This window comes from Phodopus roborovskii, unplaced genomic scaffold, assembly GCF_943737965.1.
Source record: "Phodopus roborovskii unplaced genomic scaffold, PHOROB, whole genome shotgun sequence".
Classification (NCBI taxonomy): Eukaryota; Metazoa; Chordata; class Mammalia; order Rodentia; family Cricetidae; genus Phodopus; species Phodopus roborovskii.
Genome location: NW_026126459.1, coordinates 11,742,474 through 11,762,821, shown reverse-complemented (window position 1 = coordinate 11,762,821; position 20,348 = coordinate 11,742,474). Strand labels below are relative to the sequence as shown.

Below are 20,348 nucleotides of genomic sequence, written 5' to 3'. Positions count from 1 at the left end.
TGTTTTTATTCTTTTCTTTAGTAGCATATTACTAGCATGATAGTCATGTTAATTGGACATGTAGGTAGTATACTTTTAGAAGAACTCAGGAAAACAAATGGGAACTGTGTCTGTCCCTTATCCCCTGGCCTCTGGCACCACAGTATAGGGCAATCAAGGAAAGTTGACTCTTTCCCAGCTCCTCCACCCCCTCCAGCCCTGCTGTCTCACCCCGTGATATGGAGACCCAGGACCTCTGTAAATGAAGGGGGACCTTTACTTAGGAAGGGCAAGTTGGCCGAACATGGACTCAAGATCTATGGATGGCAAAGGGGGTTAAAAGAGAGAAAGGGACCAAAATCCATCAGAGGAGGCATGACCAAAATATTGTACACACAATGTTTACCAACACACAGACTCACCGGGGGCGTGAGCCACCAGACCAAAGCAAAGCAAAGAGAGACAGAGCTTCCTAGTCTGGGCAAGGTCATCTGCACCTCACCCACAGCTTGGCCCCTCCATGCCTGCATTGAAGTCCTCCATGGCCAACCCCAGAATCTCCAGGATCACAGAGAGCCTGGACACAACTCTCGTGATGGTCAGACCTGCCGTCAAATGTTAAATAGGATTTTCTACAAATATACAACATATAAAAACTGTTAAATATATAACTTTAGGCTTTTGCAAAATACATTTAATGATCTCTTTCAAACAGGGTTACTTCCGTTTTCTTTAATTTTGCTTTCTGGAGCTAAATGGTGTATCAGATGAGATAGCAGTCACGGGAGACCCAGCATGCTCTTGGCAAATGGTGGATTATCCAACTATCAAAAATGGAGCTGTGGAAGAGGCATGTCTAACTGGTTAAAACAGAAAGTGATTTTAGTACGATAGAGTTGGTCTAAGCACAGGGGCAAAGGGTCTGTGTCCGGGGCCCTTGCTGTCCGCTGGGGGCCGTTGCCGGCCACACCCCGGCTGGGTCCTGCAGGTGCACCACAGTGGTGTCCTTCTGGGCAAAGCCATCCTCCTAGAGCACGCTGCAGTGTTCGTGGGGCGGGGGTCTTGGCTGCGGATGCCCTCTCCATGCTGCCTGGGCCACCAGCATGTCTGCCACTGTGCCCTCCCCCGCCCCACAATCAAACCTGGGAACTCTTGGCAGCAGGGACGTGTCCACGTTAAAATAGATTTGCTCTTTGGTCTATTGAGTATACTGAAAGTATAAGAAAATAAAAGCGTTTCAGACAGTCTGGGACACAGGTAGTGGTGGCTTCCGCACCGACAGTCCCTGGACCTTGTGTTGTGGCTCAGCTTGCTGGGCTACAGCCTCCTTGTTCTTGTCCTCCAACTCCAGGGAGCAAGTGGCTGGCGAGAGTGGGTGCAACCAGGCTCCACACACCAGGTATTGCTGATTCCTGTCACTACCCCCAACCTGTGTGTCTGAGTCCTGGCCTCCTGGGTTCGGCTGGACAGACTTGAGCTCAGAGCTCCGAGGAACTGGGCTGTCCTGGTTAGGCCTCTGGGAAACTGGGTAGGTGGAGTACAGGCGGTGTCCACACAGGGTGGAGGACTGTGGCTGAGGTGTAGAATCTCCAGAGAGCCACGGCCACTCCCAGGGGCACCACAGGGGCTGCGATTGTCAGGAGACCTGAAGAGCAAAGACACAGAGCAGTCAGCCTCATACTGAAACCACTCAGAATCATGTTCCTGACACAGTCCCTGACACACAGACCTTCCCGCTTGCCCACTGTGGTCAAGTTAACAATTTTCTGGAGACTAAGACTGAAGACCTGGATGATGGAGTGGGGCAAGGGGGAGCACTCTGCATAAGATTATGCCTCTAGAAGCACTACCCTGTGTGTGCTCCAAGAGAGGCTGCCCTCTGCTGGGGACTCAGAGAAAACTCTGTACATTCTCCATCCTGTGCTGGCCAGAGCTGGTCTATGTCCTTTTAAGATTGCATGGCGCACATCTGCATACTTAGCATATGCCCCACACTGGCACAGGAGGCAGGCATTTCATCTCTCAACCCTTTAATAGCTCTGGGAGTATAGGAGATAAACCCTTCCCCCATCTTTCAGCAATCAGACAATAAAACATCTTCAGGAGTCCTCTGGTGACAAGGGAAAGGTGGAAGGTTAGTGTCAGCCATGGGGGAGGCTTGCTTGTCCCCCAGGAAGAGCACTCATACAACTCCGACAACTTAGCAGATCACCTTGCAGGGAAACTAGCTGAAATGAGGATGGCCCAACAATGGGCAGGACTACACCTTGACCAAGACTGTTTAGTTACATATACCTCCTACCCTCTGCCTAAACCTCTTCAGTGTCCTACAGACTTGGAATCTCTGGACCGCTGATTCCTCCATCATTGTGTCCATCAATGTGGAATAAGTCTGCTTTCTCTGCTTGTCATCAAGGATGGTTTCTGTTGTATTAGAATGGATAATGGGCTTTCCTTGTTGGGGCTGCCAGCTCTCAAGCTAACCACTCCCCCACTAACATCTCCAGTTCTGTCACCGTTAAGAAGTGTCTTAGCACTAATGGCAGAATATGGGATCCTTCCAACATGGACAAACCCCTATGGTATATATAGATAGAGTGGGGTCCAGCTGCTGTGTGGCCTCTCCAGGACACATGCCATGGTAGGGCCTTCAGGGAGACCACATGTTGTTGGTGGCAGCCACATTCCATCGGCCAGGCAAGTTTATAGGTGTAGTCAGTCCACTGTTATCTTCGTGTACTTACCAAGCACGTGGAGGAAATCGCATCTGAAAAGTTCATATTTCTCTTATCAATATCACTCGGCAGTATGTGTTAAGAACAGCTCCCACAGCATCCACCCCATAGTTATCAGAGGTTGATTAAGACCACAGCATCCTGCCTGCTTCTGTGGCTTAGCAGGCTTGGTGTGGGCTTTGGGGATGTTCACTCCCTCCCCCTACTGTCTTACTGAGCTGGGATGGGTCTGTGGTCTGTGTTTGCAGCACATTTTGGAAGGTGATTGTTAGATATGATAGGATGATCTGTCTGCAAACACAGGAAAACCAACAGCTGGAACCACACACATTTGTTATTTGGTGACATTTCCTTGGAAGAAAAATATATTGTTGAATTATCAAAAATCCACTCTTTCTATATGTGTTCTGGGAGCTGCTCCCCTACCACTGTTCTGTAGTGTTCTGTAGCAATAGTCTCTGTTCTGTGGTGTTCTGTAGCAATAGTCTCTGTGGAATGATAAGAGGATCTTAGTATTACTCCATCTGTGCTGGAGGACAAGATCCCCTGCCCCCTACACAGACACAGACACACACACACACCTTCTCACTGGTGTCTATTCTTGCTCATCTTATTCCACTGTGAACCCCTCCCCTGCTCCCAGCACCATGAAGATTCTTCATGGTAAGGTACCAAGAAGGCATGCTTAGCCCTGTGTGCTCTCTCCCTGCACCCACAGCCTTCTGCCTGTTAGAACATGGCTGGCTGTAACAGCCCTTTTCAGAAACACCGAAGCTTTTGGTTGTCTGCTCCCTCCCAGACTATGTCCCCAAGTGTCAGGGTCACAGAGCAGGGTTCACTAGGCCAGATCACTCAGTGGTAGTGGAGTTGTCCTTGAGCATGGACCTGCTAGGACATAGTTCACAGGCAGTCTCAAACCTACCCAGCAGGCTATCCCTGCTGGCTGTTCCATGCTGAGTTCCTATTTCTGCATTTGCCTGAGTCTGCCATGCACAGTGGCTGTAAATGGATAACCCATACAACAGCAGCTCCATGGTTCTGGGGCTAGCATTTGAGGGCAGGTCAGCAGGGCTGGCTCCAACTGTAGAAGATTGCCCAGACCAGATCTTCTTGAGGCTGGTTGTTATGGTCTTAACCTCATGCTGGTAGGGCCCTGCCCCTACCACTCCTACACAGCACAATTTAGGACAGTTGCCACTGGACATGCTAGGCACGGAAACACACTCTGCTGGAGGGCCTTGTAACTAATATATAGTTGTAGCCAATTGTCACATACAAGCAGAGACCCTTGTTCCTTGCTCTTAGTTGTCTCAATGTAATATTGGCCACAGATCTGCTATCTATAAGCATTATTGTGCTGAAGTATAATGGTACACAGGCAAGAAAATACTCCAATGAAATCCACTAACTTAATAGATGAATAAAAATTAAAATCTTTAGTTTAAGAATTGATTAAAAATAGTATATAAAACAGACGAATCCATCCATGTTTTCAAAACATGAATATGATCAAAACACATTGTATGAAACTCTCCAAGAACAAATAAAAAAGCAAAAGAAATATACAAACAGACTGGAAGAGTTGCTCAGTGGCTAAGAGCACTGCCTGTTCTTCTAGAGAACCAAGGTTTGGTTCCTAGCACCCTAGCAACTGACAACCATCTTTAACTCCAATTCCAAGTTACTTGATAACCTCTTTTGGCCTTCATGGGCACTTCACACACATGTTGTATAGACATACATGCAGACAGACACTTAAGTACATTAAGTAAATCTTAAAAATGAAGGAGTAGGAAATATACAAACCCAAACATCAGAGGGAAAGACCCAGATGATGTGTAAGATTTAACCCTCCTGATTACTGAGCCACTGTGGGAAGGGAAGAAGGGATCTGCATTAGCAGAGTAAAGTGCTCTATGTTTAACCAGTATGCCTGCCATTCTGTGTTGATGTCTGGCTCCTCAGAGCCATGGAATGAAATGCCCCATTCTTGGTACTGAGTTTTCAGAACTTCTTTCTTTTTAATGAAGTGCGAGTCCACATGGTGCATTGGACACCAGTTGACAAGGAGCAAAGCAGCATTTTGTTTGGTTCCCTTTCCACTTTTTTTGGTGGTTGATGTTAGTGGTAATTTGCCAAACACTGGGTAAGCTGATCCTTTGTAGATGTCTATCACTAAGTCTTGTGTTTCTTATTGCATCTGTGTCTCCCCAGCATAGTTACTGTAGCTCAACAATCCACCATCATCCACTTTTATTCATATCACATTAGATACAGGTGAGTCCTCCTTCCCTCTTCCTTCATTTGTTTCTTGCAACAGGGTCTTGCTATCCATAGCCCAGGCTGAACTTCCTTGTCTCAGCTGCTGAGTGCATGGATTTCTCTTGTGTATTTCACAGGCTTCTACATGTCTTCACTAATTCTTCCTGTGGGCTTATCCACTGCAGATTCAGTGAGTACACATTATGCACATTTCTTCCTGCAGTAGCTTCTTTATCACCCAGCACTGGAATCTTTTGGAATACCTAACCACCAAAACACCGAAACAGGCACTGTGAATTTCACCTCCCATTCCGGGCCTTGAGGAGGCCTCAAATACAATAAGGAGATGCCAAAAGATCTCTGGACAGAGCTTGGAGGAGGCAGGTGTTGTGAATTCCTCCATGGAGGAGACTGTCATTCTGACAAGGGTCTTCATGTGCATGCTGGAAACAGAGGGACACTGCAGGCTGACACTTCCAGGTGACCACTGAATGAGACCATTGCTGCACGGTTCTCGGTGTCTCTAGCTCTTAGCTTCAATGCCATTGCCACAGTTGCCCGAGAATTACAGAGGAGGTATGACAAATATTGGAAGTGCATGTCCACACCACATAACATTATAGGATGGCTACTGTAGGGCCTGACCCCAAGGCTGGGACCTTTGGAATAGAGCTCTTCTTAGCTGCTCCCAAACCACTCTGGGATTGAGTGGAAGGCAGGGTGATTGGAAAAAGTTCTGGAATAGCTGCCAGATCTGCACTAGACCTGACTATGGGGCCACATGAAGGACCAATAAGCCTTTTTGGGTTCATGAAGTACAGGTCATGATGGATTTCCAATGTCAGTCTTTGTTGGGTTGGCCAGCCAGAGGGCCCAAGAGCCAAAGATTTATGACTGGCCATGTCTCATGGTTCTCTAGTCCCAAATGTCTGTGACTCATATGTCACTGATTGTCATAGTTGCAATCTCAGCAGTGACTTGTATAACTAGGCATGCCCAGAGCTGGTTACAAACCTCACCCTTGAGGGCCCTAGACCTTTAGCTACATCACTGTTCACTTTTCTACTTACCCTAACCTCATGTTCCTCTTACCAGTTGTCCAGCTAAGCACTGGCCCTTCCTGACCCTGGGTGCTCCCAGCTACATGGTGAATAGCTACAAGCCCTACCTATTGGGTTAGCACAATCCAAGATCTGCCTTTCTCAGCTGGTCCTGAGACCAACTGTCCTACTCACACAGGGCAGAGAAACCTACCTAGCACCTGAACTGAGTGGGGAAAAGCAGGTGGCAGTCCAACATCCTCTGCTTGCTATGGACCCTGGGAGTCATAGGAGGCTGGACTGTAGTCAGCCCTGGATTGACAGCCTTCAGGCATCACCATGTCCCCAGTACTCTCTCAGATGTGAGACACTGAATGAGAGTTCTGGTGTCTCTAGAGGTTGCACTCAATGACAGAGTGAGGATAGATCACAGAAAAAGATAGACATATGGCATCGCTTAGCACACAGTGAGTGATGGTCCCAGACAGTAACCTGTGGCCACCACTGGTTCCCCTGATCCTTACATTTATAGCCCAGGCATTCAGTGTTATAGTCCTAAGGAATATAGCAAGGTCCAGAGGTGTCTGAGATGATGACTAAGTCCACAGGGCTCTAGAATTATCTATATTTTAAGGATCTTATGATGGGGGACACACTGTGGTACAGATCCCAAGGGTAGGAATCCCAGGCATTGTCTTGTCCATGTCTGCAGCTTGTTGGTGAATAGCCCAACAAGACATGGATAGTGGGGTCACCACCATACCATGGCATAGTGCCATGGTGGAATACATGTCCATCTCCACATATTTCTTGCTCCATTTCTTAGGAATTACCATGTCATGGTATCATGAGGACAGACCTAGGGAATATACAGGAAGTCCTGGTTCCACATGACATCCTTCTCCATTTCTTGAGCACCACATGCTGGGTTTGGACCACAGCAGACACCAACTTTACACTCAGCTAACAGCAGGACACAACAGACCTTCTAGGGCATGCCATAAGGCTCAAGTTGACTTGTACATGTCCTGTGAGTACCATGGGCCTATCTCCTGCTCAGCAATTTGGTCTTACCCTACCTGACCTTACTTTCTGCACCATCCTTAATAAGGGTTCAACAGAGGACTTTTCTCCCTGATACTCAACCCACCAATGGCTGAAACAGTCCTGACAAGGCCTGTAAGTTGAACTCACAGAGGAAACCTACCTGGGATCCTGGCATGACTCATAAACTAAGCCCACCTTGAAATCACCTCCCAGATAGGTATCTATTCACTTTTACCATAATGCCCTCTTTCTTGGAGGTCTGACTTGGCACTAAACCAACGGCACTGCTGAGTGTCTCCCTGATCCTCTGGGAGTACTCCAAACAGAGGGGTCATCTCTGTGTCCATACCCTTAGCTCACAGAATGCTGCTGCTGCTGCCCTGTTGAATTCTTAGCTGCCCAATGGGACCATGGCTCTGTCAGCTAGTGCCCATATAGGAACTGAAATAGTCTTAGAGGTAAAAAAAGCCTATGCCAGCTGAAGTGAGGCCTCTCCTAATAATCTCATTTCTGTTGTTGTGATAAAATATCCTGGCAAAAAGCAGTACCAGGAGACAGGGCATTCTTTCAGCTTACAATTCCAAGTCACATAATTACTACAGGGAAGTCAAGGGAGAAACTTAGGGCAGTGGATCACATCACACCCACATGAAGAAAAATGAGTGCTTGGTGCCCATTTGCTGTACTTGGCTCAATTTCTCCTCTTACAGAGTTCATGACTCTTTGCCTAGGGAGTGGTGCTGCCCACAGTAGACTGGATATTTCCACACCAATTACCTTATTAACACAATCCCCCCATAGACATGGCCACAAGCCATGGCGATCTATCAATGAGACTTCCTAGGTGATTCTAGATTGTGTCATTAACAAGGCTAATAAGCACAAGTCTAACACCAGGCCTTCTTAATTGGAAGCACTGTGAGACTACTGGCACTTTGGTCCTGCACTATGTACCCAGGTTTAGGCTATTCTGGCATTAACTATAGGAGTCTCAGATCCAAGATTCATGAGATTCCCCTCTGTGACTGGCCTAGACAGAGTGGTGACGTGTAGAGATAATTCTGGTTTAATCATACCCACCTCAATGGCGTGGTCTGGTGTCTTCCCTGTGTGCAGCTATTCTGTTCAGACTGAGCACTGGTCAGAATGGTTCCAAGAATAACCCTAACAAATCTTTGAGGCTGTTGGCTTTGAATAATCCACTTATGTAGGATTGCATGCATCTACATTCTGAGTGATGGATACCAGTATGGTGAGGTATGGACATGGTTCACATCAAAGGCCATGACTTGGGCAGTTATATGACCTGAATACCAGTGAGGATGCTACAGTTGATCATCCTCTCTGAGCTGGACAGCAAGGTTTGCCTTCGAGCAGGACACAGCAATGCACCATGCAAAAACAACTTTTCTGCTCCACCCATGGGTGTGACTTGTGTTATTCTCATTAAGAGTTTCATGTGACACTGTGGTGAGGATATGCCTGCCTCCTAGAGGAGCATACAGCTCTGAGTGGGAGATCCCACAGGAATACCCTGGTAAAATCAGAAAGGAAGTATGAGTGGCACTTAGCAGAAGCCTATGCTCAACAATCTCATTTCTTTTTTAGATTGTTCCATTTGCTCAAGGAAAACAGAACTCTCAAGGATCCAGGCCCTCACACATGTCAAGCCTCAGATGCACGGAGAACTGGTATAGTTTGTGGTTCAATTAAAAATCATACAACATGGTGGGACATGGTAGCACATGCTTAAATCACTGCAATTACAAAATACTAGAAACATGGACTAATGTAGGTTAGTCCCAGGCACCCAAGGTATGCTCTGAAGAGTGGGTATCAGGAAGCTCAGGACCCCACCCTTCTCTGGCTGTTTGTTATTGTCTGGGCAGTAGAGCACATCTGTCCAGGTCTGGGCAGCAACAGAGAGTATGGTCCTTGGTATCATGTTCATGGCCTGCTTATCTTTAGCGCACCAACTCATAGCTTATCTTGAGTCTAAGGCATCAAATCCCAACATCATGGTGACCACCAGGCTTCAGAGATGACAACCAGGATACATTTTTATGACTTACCCAGTCTGTTCTACATCCCCCCTGCTTTGTTCTTAAGCTGGGCTACCTTGAACTCAGGAGGGATCAAGGCTAGCCCCCTTCCCAGTGCAGAATTTATTTTCTGGGCCCAGTGCTGTACTGCATATTGTTTTTTGAATATCTAATTGACACCTAAAATCTGCCTCCTTAGATCTCAGTTTCCCCGGGTCCAAACATACCTACATCATGAGTCAGTGTTTACCAATGAAGATATCTGAGAGCTGGCAAAAAGTGGCAGCCCATGATGAAAAAGACAACATTGACATTCTGGAATGTTTTGCCCTACCTAACATCCTTGGGTAATTCTGCTCCTCTTGATATTCTGGGGCATCTCTGTCCTGGCTATTTCTATAGTTAGTGCAAACTACAGCCTTCAAACATTCATGGCCAAATGGGTTCCATTCTGAGCTTTGTCTGCATGTTATTCACATCTGTAGTAGGTGGGAGGGGGCAGATTGCCAGTTGGAATAAGACCATTGTCTCCAGAAGAAAAGTCTGCCTACCTCCAGAATGCACCATTTCCTGAAGGGATAGTGAGCAGGGAGTTCTACACCCGCTGCAGTGACTCAGCTCCTGAGAACACATACTGGGCCACAGCACAAGGGATGTCCTAGTAGGATAAGGACAGGGCAGCCTGCAACATGCCCTGCTCATTTTCACCCAGGAGAAAAAGTCCAGAATGAGATGCCATCAGGAACAGGCAGTTGTGCAGGTGGCACTTATCTGAGACATTTCCTACAGTGCTGGTGCCCAAACACTGGGGTCACAGTTTGACTGTGGGCTCAGGGCAATAGAGCCACATAGCAGTCTGAGATCATTCTGACATCCTGCGTACTCCAGCTCAGCACTCACAGTGACTGTGGTGGACTGAAGGGACATGGCAACAGGGTTCGTGCAAGGTCCTGGGTCATTTCTGCAGTCAATACACAGGGTTGAGCCCTGAAATAGTAAGTACCATGTGCTTATTATTTATTAAAGATTAATTAATATTAATAAGCATATCAGAGTATTAATAAGTACTTTGATAGCATGCTGGTAACTGGATGAAGGGCCTGATGGGTCACTGTAGGTGGCAAAGATGTCTTCCTGTATAATGGACACCGACAGCACTGGGTATACAGTCACATGTACTCAGGTTCAAGGTATCAGGATCACCTCTCTGGCTGATGATGGTTCTGGGAACACAGTTCCTCTTGCCCCTCCTGGCTGGTTGAGAAGGCAGCAGGACATGGTTTGTGCGGCAGAGTCTGATGAGATCCATACCCCAGGCAACCACTGTGTAAGATACTTAGCTTAGTTAAGTGGGCTCTGTTCGAAGAGGGCCTTTGTTTAGGGCTACCTAAATGGGAATGCCCCAAGACATAGTAGCAAAAGCAACTGCAGGGTTAAGGAAAGGCACTGGGCCTAGCTAGGTGTCTGGCTCCCACTCCTGGCACCTGCAACCACATCTCCAAAAGTAGAGCTGCCTTGCTTTGAGTCCAGTGGAGACCTGAGGTAAACAGCAACACCCTGCCACCTGAGGGCCATTACCCACCTCCAGGACACAGAGTCTCTCACCCAAGAAGTGTCAGAGACTAAGGGTTATCTCAGCACAGCCATTCTTAACAGCCAAAGAGGAGAGCCCTGGAAAGTGACCCAGACCCAATGCAAGGAGGCTGTGCAAGAAGAGTCCAGTATAAGCCCGTACCTTCAAACTGCCCAACAGCAAGAAGCAGCCCTGATAAAATTAGCAATTAACATCTCCCCAAACTAATCAAAATGGGGTGTGATCACTGAAGCAGTACAGAGCCCGCTGGGACCCAGAAGCTGTGCCCAGGAGTTGTAGGAGGCTCAGAGGAAGGCCTTGGGCTTGCCCAAGGAATCTGCCCACGGTTATTCATCCTTCCATCAAATATTTATTGATCTTCCATAAGCAAACTCCTTAATGAGGAAGTAACCAGAGAGGAGAGGAGGCGGATTCTCTCCTCAGTGAGAGTGCTCTGCATGTGCAGCTGGTCTTGGAGAAAAGCTGCAGTCCTGTGGATGCCACCTGGGCTCTCATTCCTCTGTGACTGGGAGCAGAAACTGTGCCACGTTACTATTGGTTTCCTCTGGAGGGATGACCTGTCTATCCTGACCTTGATGGTTCTAGCAGATGTAATCAAGGCAAGATAGAGTCCCACTGGGTTATGGAGGAACATAATGAAATGACTGGTGTTGTTACAAGAGGAGGATTCGAGGCTTGAACATTGACAGACAGGACAGTTAGAAAAAACCACATGTAGACAGAGGCAGAAATTAAAAGGGTGCAATCATGGGCCAAAGAATGATGGGAGCACCAGAGACTTGGCAAGGCGGGAAGAGTTTTCCTCTCCAGAGGCTACAGAGGGTGCTGGCTCTGTGCATACCCTCATCTTAGAGTTTTGCATTTAGAGCTGTTAGAAGATAAGCTTCTGATGTTAGAGGCCACCCACCTGTACCCAAGGGGATTCCCACACTGCCTCCACATAAACCCCAAACCAGGCAGGACTCGGTGCTACAGGTACCTACCTGCATCTAAGAAGGTTTGAGGTGCCACTGCTGGTTATATTAGCACCTACCACTCCAGAGTATCTATGTATTATCTTGATTATAGGCAAGGGCTGTGATTGGTTGAGAGTGGATACAGGTATCTCTGCTAGTGTCCTCACTGGAGGCCAGTGGACAGTTTGCCTAGAAAAGTAGAGACCTTCACAAAACCTGGGGCTTCCCCCATCCTCTAATAATGCAGAAGGCTGTCCACGGCATAGCAGGATGTGATAGCCCAAGCCATAGTCTCCACTATGCACAGTATCAACCATTACCTACTCTCCTTGTTGCAGCCATGGGACCCTGTTGGCTCTTTTCTAGTTCCTAAGATCTACTTTGGTCTGCTAATATGGATCCTTTTGGGCTAGGGGAGATGGCAAGTGAGTTAAAATTCTTGTTGTGATGATTAACAGCTAGAAGAAGGTGGGAGGAACTCTCCACCCACAGAGGAGGGCTGGAATGTGATTGTAAAGAATGGACACCTTTAGGTTCTCAGCCCACCTCTAAGCAGACCCCACAAAGGCAGCTAAGGAAAGGCAGTGGTAGGCCTGTAATTCTAGGTGACTAGCTCTAATCCAGGGCAGAGACCACAGTGAAAGGTCAGATATCTGACCCTCAGACAAATACTGGTCAGGACAGGCCATGAGAAGCAGCCTAGGACACACTCTCCCCTAGATTTTCCTTAACCTGCAACCATTAGCCATCTAGAACCTGAGCCATGAACTCCAGGAGTAGACAGGACTAGTGGCTCAGGCAAAGGCCTACCCTGTCACAGCTGTGGTGTGTGCTACTAGCTGCTAAAGGACATTATGGCTGGATACATGTACTACCCAACCTAAGCTTGACTGAAATTTTGAAAAGCAGGGACCAGGCAGCCCTTCTATGCCATGAGACAGAGAACTGCAAAGAGGCAGGGTTGGAACCCTCTGGGGGAGATGTTTACTGTCCACAACTTAACTTTTTCACAGAGAACCAGTTGCAGTATTGTTTTGAGCAAGGTGACAAACTGCATGGGCACATACACTGGTGAGTTAAATAACTGAGGTCCTCTTTAGCATCAGTTCGAGCTCTTATTGAATTTGAACATAGGGTATGTATAGTTCTTTCTTTAATGCTTTAAAAACTCATTTCTTATTTGTATCTATATTTCTTGGGGTCTATTCTCATGGGTTTCTAGAAACTTCTAGAAGCTGGACCCTAATATGGAGCGGTTCTCAGAAGTGCTGGGTAGTCACAGCTGGTGGCTATTTTGATTGCACCCCGCTTCCTAGGTCAGCTTCCAGGCTGGCCATTCCCTGTTCTTTGGGAAGGGCAGGCACCAGTATAGCTCTACATCACTATGGGCAGCATGATTCGAGGGGTGACCTGATTTTAAGAAGACTGTTGGTAAAGGAGAGCCTGGAGGGAGACTTTATATCCCCAAGGGAAAGTCTCACATAAGTTGGGTGTCAAAAGGTCAAGAGTGAAAAGGTCAAGATGCCACACTTGGCCCTCAGGTTAACTGGCTCTCAGCACTAAGGCCATCGGTAAGTGAAGATGAGTGTTCTTGGAGGTGTTCACTCACCCCTTCATAACTGCTTAGATCTGACTGAACTCCAGCACTGGACCCGCTTCTACACCTAGCCTACCTGCCAGTGGCTAATAGGCTTGTAGTGACAAAAGTTTCCCAGCTAGCTTACAACAGGAAAAATATTGGCACAGTATGTGCATGTGTGTGCCTATATGTATATATGGTGTAAGCTATGTGTGCATGTGTATGTAAATGTATCTGTGAGTGAGAGCAGGTGTGGTGCATATGTAGACACATGTGGGAATGGCATGTACATGTGGCTGTGTTGTATGCATGTGTGTAACTGAGATAGCACATACACATGGGTGAGGTATCTATGTGATTGTGTATTTGGGGGGGACTAGAACTCTCTGTATGTAGCTGTAGTGTATACCTGCTAGAGAAGCTAGCTGGCAGTGGGACTCCTGATCAGAGGCATGCCAAGATGAGTTGCTAAGTCTGTGGATTCATTATGCAGCAATAGAAAACAAATCCACCCTACCCAGGATGAGATAGCTTCTTACACATTTTAAATTGGAATGAGGTTAGGCATGAGCACATCAAACTGTCATGCCCCTAGCTTTAGTCTCCTTTCTCACTTAATTAAGTGACTGTCAGCAGTGAGGATGGTCCCTGGTGAGGTGACATCCCTCCCCACAGGATCCACAGCAGAAGGTTCTGGTGGGACAGAGCTAGACACTGAGGTACTCTGGATGCCTTTGAGGGGTACGACCCTCCAAGTGAGCTAGAACAGGGGCTCAAGGACAGGTATCTGGTTCACTTTTGCTATGTTAGATCTTGAGCCCAGGGTCAAGGATAAAAGCTTTCAGTCCAGCAGTGAGCCTCGGGGATGAAGGATGTTGGGTAATGTCTTCTGCTCTCTTTGGCCCCATATATTTGCTGAGTCCACAGAGCTATGGAGCTGAGATCTATATACTTCATTGACAGAGCTGTATCTCAACCCACAAAGGATCCAGATAGCTGGGTCACCTTGCTTCCTCTGTCTAAGAGTTGACAGTAAGCCCATGTCCTAGGCCCTTAGTGTAGACCCCATGTTTTCCTAAATGACAACTCCTGTCTTTGTAACACTCAAAAAGGGAACTCAGTTTTCTCAGTGGTAGGTTAGGTGGCTTTGAGTTATCAGGACACACTCATGCCCACTGTGATTTATCACCTTACCCTCCTATCAGCCTCAGCCTCAGTTTCACTGAATCCTGGGTAGGGAAGAAGGTGGGTTTGCTCCTGTATCAGGAGATCTGGGGGTTAAAAGCAGGACATTTCCTTCACAACTTAGTCTTGCACATTCCCACCTTGACTAAGAAGTGAGGTTCCAGGGGTGGCCATCCAGAGGGAGGATGGCTCAATGCTTTCCCTGACTTGGGTGTGATCCATTGCTGAAGACTTACCTCTATCTTCTGCCTTAGCTAACCTGGCACTCCCTGGGCTGGACCAGCTTCCAACCTACACACACCTTGATACCTTTGGGGATGGCCAAGGAACCTTGACAAGGTTGTGACTTGGCCCCTTACCCTTTTGTCCCCAGTCATGACACAGCTTTGTCACTCTTACCACTGCTAGAATGGATCTTGTCTAACAACTGATCCCTCTGTCAGTCCTGAAAACAAGACTCAACCAACATCACAGAGGTCGACTGAGGTTGCTAAGTCATTATCTGTCCACAGACTTACTAGTCCCTAAGCTCTGTAGTGACAGAACTACAGTCAGAGACGCCTCCTCCCAAGGCAACTTGGTGCCCATCACTGTGGCCAAATGCTCCTCAGTTGCATGGACAATGTCTTCTGTGGTTCACCATCAATGTAGCCTCTTTCCAAGGTCCCCTCTCACGTCCTACACCCTTTCTACTTGTGGTGGGCACTAGGACTTGTCTGGCCACTTCTTTGTGGCTATATTTCAGGCTCTAAGCAGGACACAAGGCCACAAAGAGATGTTATGATTCTATAAAACTGGTTTCCACAATACTGCGGTCCAACGGAAAATGGATCCTGAGTTCAGGCTAGTTAGATGATGCTTGGCAAATATCCATGGGTGGAGCACACAACATCAATCCATCCACTGTAGCTGTTTTACTGAGATGGTGTTAACTATCTCAGGACATTTAGTCATGAATTGTGTTAGCATATTCACAGGGCTGGGCAATTACCACTACAATTTGGCTTAGCTTAATTTTATCTCCTCAATGAGACACCACCATGCCATCAGCCATAACCAACCTTCCTTACAAGCACCAGACATTTTTCTATATGCTCAGACTGAACATGGTACAGAAGCAGAAGTATGCAGTGAGCACTTGGGCTTGGCTTCTTTCACACAGTATGAAGCATGCAAGGTGCCCCACATGGCAGCGAGCATCAGCTCCCATTCCTCTTCACAGTTGAGGGTAGAGCTACAGTTACATACCCACCAGCCTCTGTGGACACCTGACCATTTCCATCTGCTGACCATTTGAACCGTAACATGATTACCAGGTGTGTACATGTGTGGACAGGTGTTCCTCTTTTGTGGGTGGAAAGACATGAGGATGGGAACTGAGAGTCCTGTGCCAACTCTAGGCTCATCTTTCTGATCAATGACAACACTGGATTCCAATTGCCTTAAGCACTTCTCTATGATTGTCCAGATGGATGCTGTCCACATGCCTTCCAGAAGACTGATGGGTTTATACATACTAGTATCTTCTAGAAGGCTATCACGATAGCTGGAAGGAAATAAAACCAACCGCAATGTCTATGATGACTGGCACTTCATTTGTGTTTTTATCACCTGGCGCCTGAGAAGACTCTTTACATTTTCTGGTACATTCCTGTATCATATTGTAGGAATTCACACATCTTACCCCCTTTCCTCTGTGGACTGTCTCTGCAGCATGCAGAATCGTCAAACTGTTCCAACCAATCTCCAGATTACTATGGTTCTACCTATCATTTTTCAGCTTTATGATGGGTAGTGCATCAACAGGATTTCAGTAGAACACATATTCTGGAATACTGATTTTGAGGGGAAGAAGGCAGTAAACTAGGGGTTAAACACAGGGCACTATACATCATAGGCATATGATCTGTCATGGAGCTGTACCTCCAGTCCATGGGTTTCTCCCCCAGGCTAGAAAATTGTGGTACTTGAAATGTTTGACAGATGCAGTGTGTAAGCCACGCCACAAAGCCAGGCTGCAAGAGAGGTCAAGTGTATTCACACATCTGCCACTTTTAGTACTTCCTGTGTTCATAGAGAACATTGCCTTTGCTCACAGTATCCAGGAGCCTGAGCTGCTGCTATGGAATTTTACAAGCTGGGTTTGAGCCTGCGGATTTCTTCTTTCCTCCAAACTTGGTTCAGTGCTTTGTCTTCACCAGTTCCATTTCATCCCATCCTGCAATCCCTAGGGAATTTCATCTAGAACACAGTGTGTGGTAAGGATCCAACTTGACTTTTTCCTGACATACTAAGCCAATCCTCCCAGCAACTGCTGATGCTCTGAAATGCTGATGTGTCCCTAATGCAATTCTTAGGAACGCTTAGCTCCATCTCAGGGCCACATGGTCTATTCAATGGGTCAAGGGACAGTAGTAACAAGCACTAAGCATTGCCAGGCTTTAGTTAAGTGCCTGGGACTTTTGTCAACACTGTTCTTATCTCATCTCATCTGGGCCAGTGGCAGAACCAGAGCTGGCTTGAGCCTCAAGTGCAAAACCAAGATGCCCCCATAAGACCTTTGTCTCCACACCAACTTTGGAGTCATGTGACTGCTGCTGCAGAGCAAGGACCTGCACATCCCCAACTAACCTACATCTGTAAAATCCCAAAAATTCCCAATGCTTTGTCTACAAAAGGGCAGCTAGGTCTGGTCTGTGGACCACTGCTTGTATAACTCCTACCCCCTAGGGTGTGTATGTGCACATAACACTCAAGTTGAATACTCTGAATGCAGGTCCAATTTATTACTTCTGAAGCATCCAGTGGAGTTTCTGAGGCCCACAAAGCTTGCATTTCTCACCTCAGATATTCATGGCACTGGCTTTTCAAGAATGCCCAGTAAGTGATCACAGGTGGTGGTAACTGAGTGGCCTCCCTGCAGGGCTGGGCCTGCCTGAAGGACAAGCAATCCTCTGGCTTTGGGTGGACACAGTACAGGGCAGGGAACACAACACCCACTGTGCTAGGCTGAGGTCTGAGGTTTCTGGTACTGTTCATTTGATTTTCACTATTTATAAGTACAATTAATATGTGCCTGCTGCCTTTCAAATATGTTGGCTGCAAGAAACTCATACTTTTTGTTGTTGTTGTTATTTTGGTACAACTTATTGTAGTATCTCATATTACATGACTTTGAAATAGTGAAGTGCAATTTTGTTTCTCATGCAAACCCTGCTGTATGGCCACTGGCTTTGTCTCACTTTTCAAGAGTGATTTCTTGCAGGTTTAGATGATGTGTGTCCCATTGATAGTGCCACTGGCAAAGGCATGCTGCAACTGCAGGAACCCAGATGTATCTGTACTTCCTTAAACAGCTGAGGGCTCAGGCTCCAGCTGGTTGAGTCTTGTACCCATAATACCCTGCAACACCAGCCTCAGTATTCATGACAAAAAACAATGTTGTTTTTCCATTCTTGGGATACACCTGTAATCCGGGCTTCCTGAAGACACCCAGCTGTTTTCCATGTTTCTCAGTATTTAGAATGAAGAGTCCTGCATGCTAAATATTTTAAAGAATGTGCCCATTAAACTCCCCCAACCTAGAAAGCTTATGGGAGATTATTAACATTTCCCCACTTTATTTATTTTACACACACACACACACACACACACACACACACACAAACATACCCAAAAATTATGCATATACTCAAAGCTCCCAGATCCCAAAGAATACATTGGCAGTTCCTGAGCATTTGAACAGTCTGATGTGAAACTGACATTCTCTTCCCTACATTTACTTTCTGTCCTTAAAACTGTGGGATAAACAGAGAAGTTAAAAACAAAACATGTCTTTGTAAGCTTATTAAAGATACAGCAAACCATTCCAGGTGTGTCTTTATAAGCTAACTGATAATTTCAATGTTAATTTTTCCTCTTTTTGGAGGCTTATTTTCCCCAAATCTGGGTTCTTTATTTTTATTGTTTCTTATTTGTAAAGACATACCACACCAACTCACTCCAAGAACACCTTTCATTAGACAAGCTGAGTACATTCTGCTTCATCCTAAGTGGGACCCTAATTCCATGTATGACTGTCCAGTGCGCTCTACCCTGTTCTGATCACATCAGTGACCTCACAAGTGATGGCTCACTACTAGCACCAACCCTAGAGGTAGCATCTTGCTTATTTTATATGGATACAGACCGAGATCCTGAGAGTCCAGTCACCTCTGAGTTAGCCTGCTCCCGACAGCTTGACTTCAACTCTCTGTGACCTTCAGGAAGCACAGTTTCATGATTCAGATAGGAAAGTAAGGCTAGCACACCTCTTCTGTCTGGGACTTAAAGATGTTTTTGTGGTAATTTTGCAAATGAAAACACATTAGGAATAGCCTTGCTTGTATACCAGTTTCCATAGGTAACTACGCAGGCATCTGTAGGAAGGTGGAATTCACAGGACCCTGATTTTCTCTCCTCCTGCTCCTGGTAGTGATTATTTGATCTCCACACAGTCTGCCAGACACATAATTTTCAAACTCCATATAACCTTCAACTTCAAACACCAAATCTGGCTATTTCATCTGTAGTCATGTTTTCTTCATCTGTGTCCCTGACCTGCTATTTTCAACTTGAACTACAATATACAGACAAATATGTCATTAAGTAGCTGTGCTGACATGATATGTCACCATGGTCCAGTTTCACTTCCTGCTTTCCTTTCAATCCCATCACTTGGTTTAGCTTTCATTATTCTTCACCTTAAACCTGTCCTGTGTTGCTAAAAGTATGTTAATATAATGTTGAACAGTTGCTATCTTGAACAACAGCCCTTATAGTCCTTGCTTTTTTGATAGAGAGAGCTGGTCCATTTACATTTATTATTTTCAAAGGCAGCAAGGTCCTATCATACACAATGCTCTGTATTGTCTTCTCGCTACCCTTCTCTTCTGGCTCCACTCATTTTACACACAGGTTCAGATCCCCTTTACTTTGTGTGTGTGTGTGTGTGTGTGTGTGTGTGTGTGTGTGTGTGTGTGTGTGTGTGGTGCTTTAGCAGACAACAGACTTAGTTTCACTGGTAGCTTTTAAAGTGGATCAAATCAAAGAGACCATTTCACAAAGGACTGAAGCAAGCACAAAGAGGGATGACCATACACTGAAGACGGGCTGGAGTGATTCTTCCCACACTGTTTGTTGTTATTCCCTGGCCATCCTTAATCAACCACAGGTGACACTAGAGCATCATTTGCATAAAAAGAACTTTGCATAATTCATAGGAAGTTAAGGAACAGAGCTGGGGCTTCTGCATTCAACTGTGTAACCATAGCATCAGGCTGGCTTCAAACTGGAGCTCTTCATACCTTAGTCTCCTGAGTGCTGGGGTTTTAGGCATGTGTCTATTATGCTCTCAGATTGGTGTCAGGGGTCAACATCAGTCTTCCTACACATGAGCTCTTCCATCTTCCCTCCTAATTTCAGTGTCTTACTTTATTGATTTGTGTGTCTTTTATTAGACTTTTTAGTGTATGTAGGGGTACACTTTCCTAGTCATGGAAAATGTCCTCAGTTACTCCCTTTGTCCAAAGTAATTCAAAATAGGGTCTTGTTCATGCACCAGTCCTAGAATAGGGCTCTTCTCTCAAGATGTATCTAGGTGTTACTATGAATGCCGCAGGCTAAGGCTGAGATTTATGCTCCAGTGCAGGAGATGGGCCATTTATGGAGACCTGGTGGCACATCTACAGTGTCAAGTGTCAACTATGCTGGAGCTGGTGCTGGGGCAGATGCTATCCTAGGACTTGATGCACCTGCCAAGTGTCTGGCTTAACAGAGAGTTGACATTTAAAGCAATGTAGAGACATAACTTCCTCAATTTTGCTTTTTAAAAGATGTATCACAAACTCTGTGCTGGAGACTTTTATGTCAAGCTAGAGTTATCTGAAAG

General features: G+C 46.3%; 1 protein-coding gene across 1 annotated transcript in view; it reads right to left on the bottom strand.

Annotated features, from left to right (window-relative positions):
- Nucleotides 1-651: 651 nt before the first annotated feature.
- Nucleotides 652-20,348, bottom strand: part of Tafa5 (TAFA chemokine like family member 5) — a 128,215-nt gene continuing 108,518 nt past the window's right edge. The window contains exon 4 of the mRNA XM_051189574.1: nt 652-1,624. Within this exon, the coding sequence (XP_051045531.1) occupies nt 1,616-1,624 (9 nt within the window). The 3' untranslated portion in view covers nt 652-1,615. The remainder of the gene's footprint in view (nt 1,625-20,348) is intronic.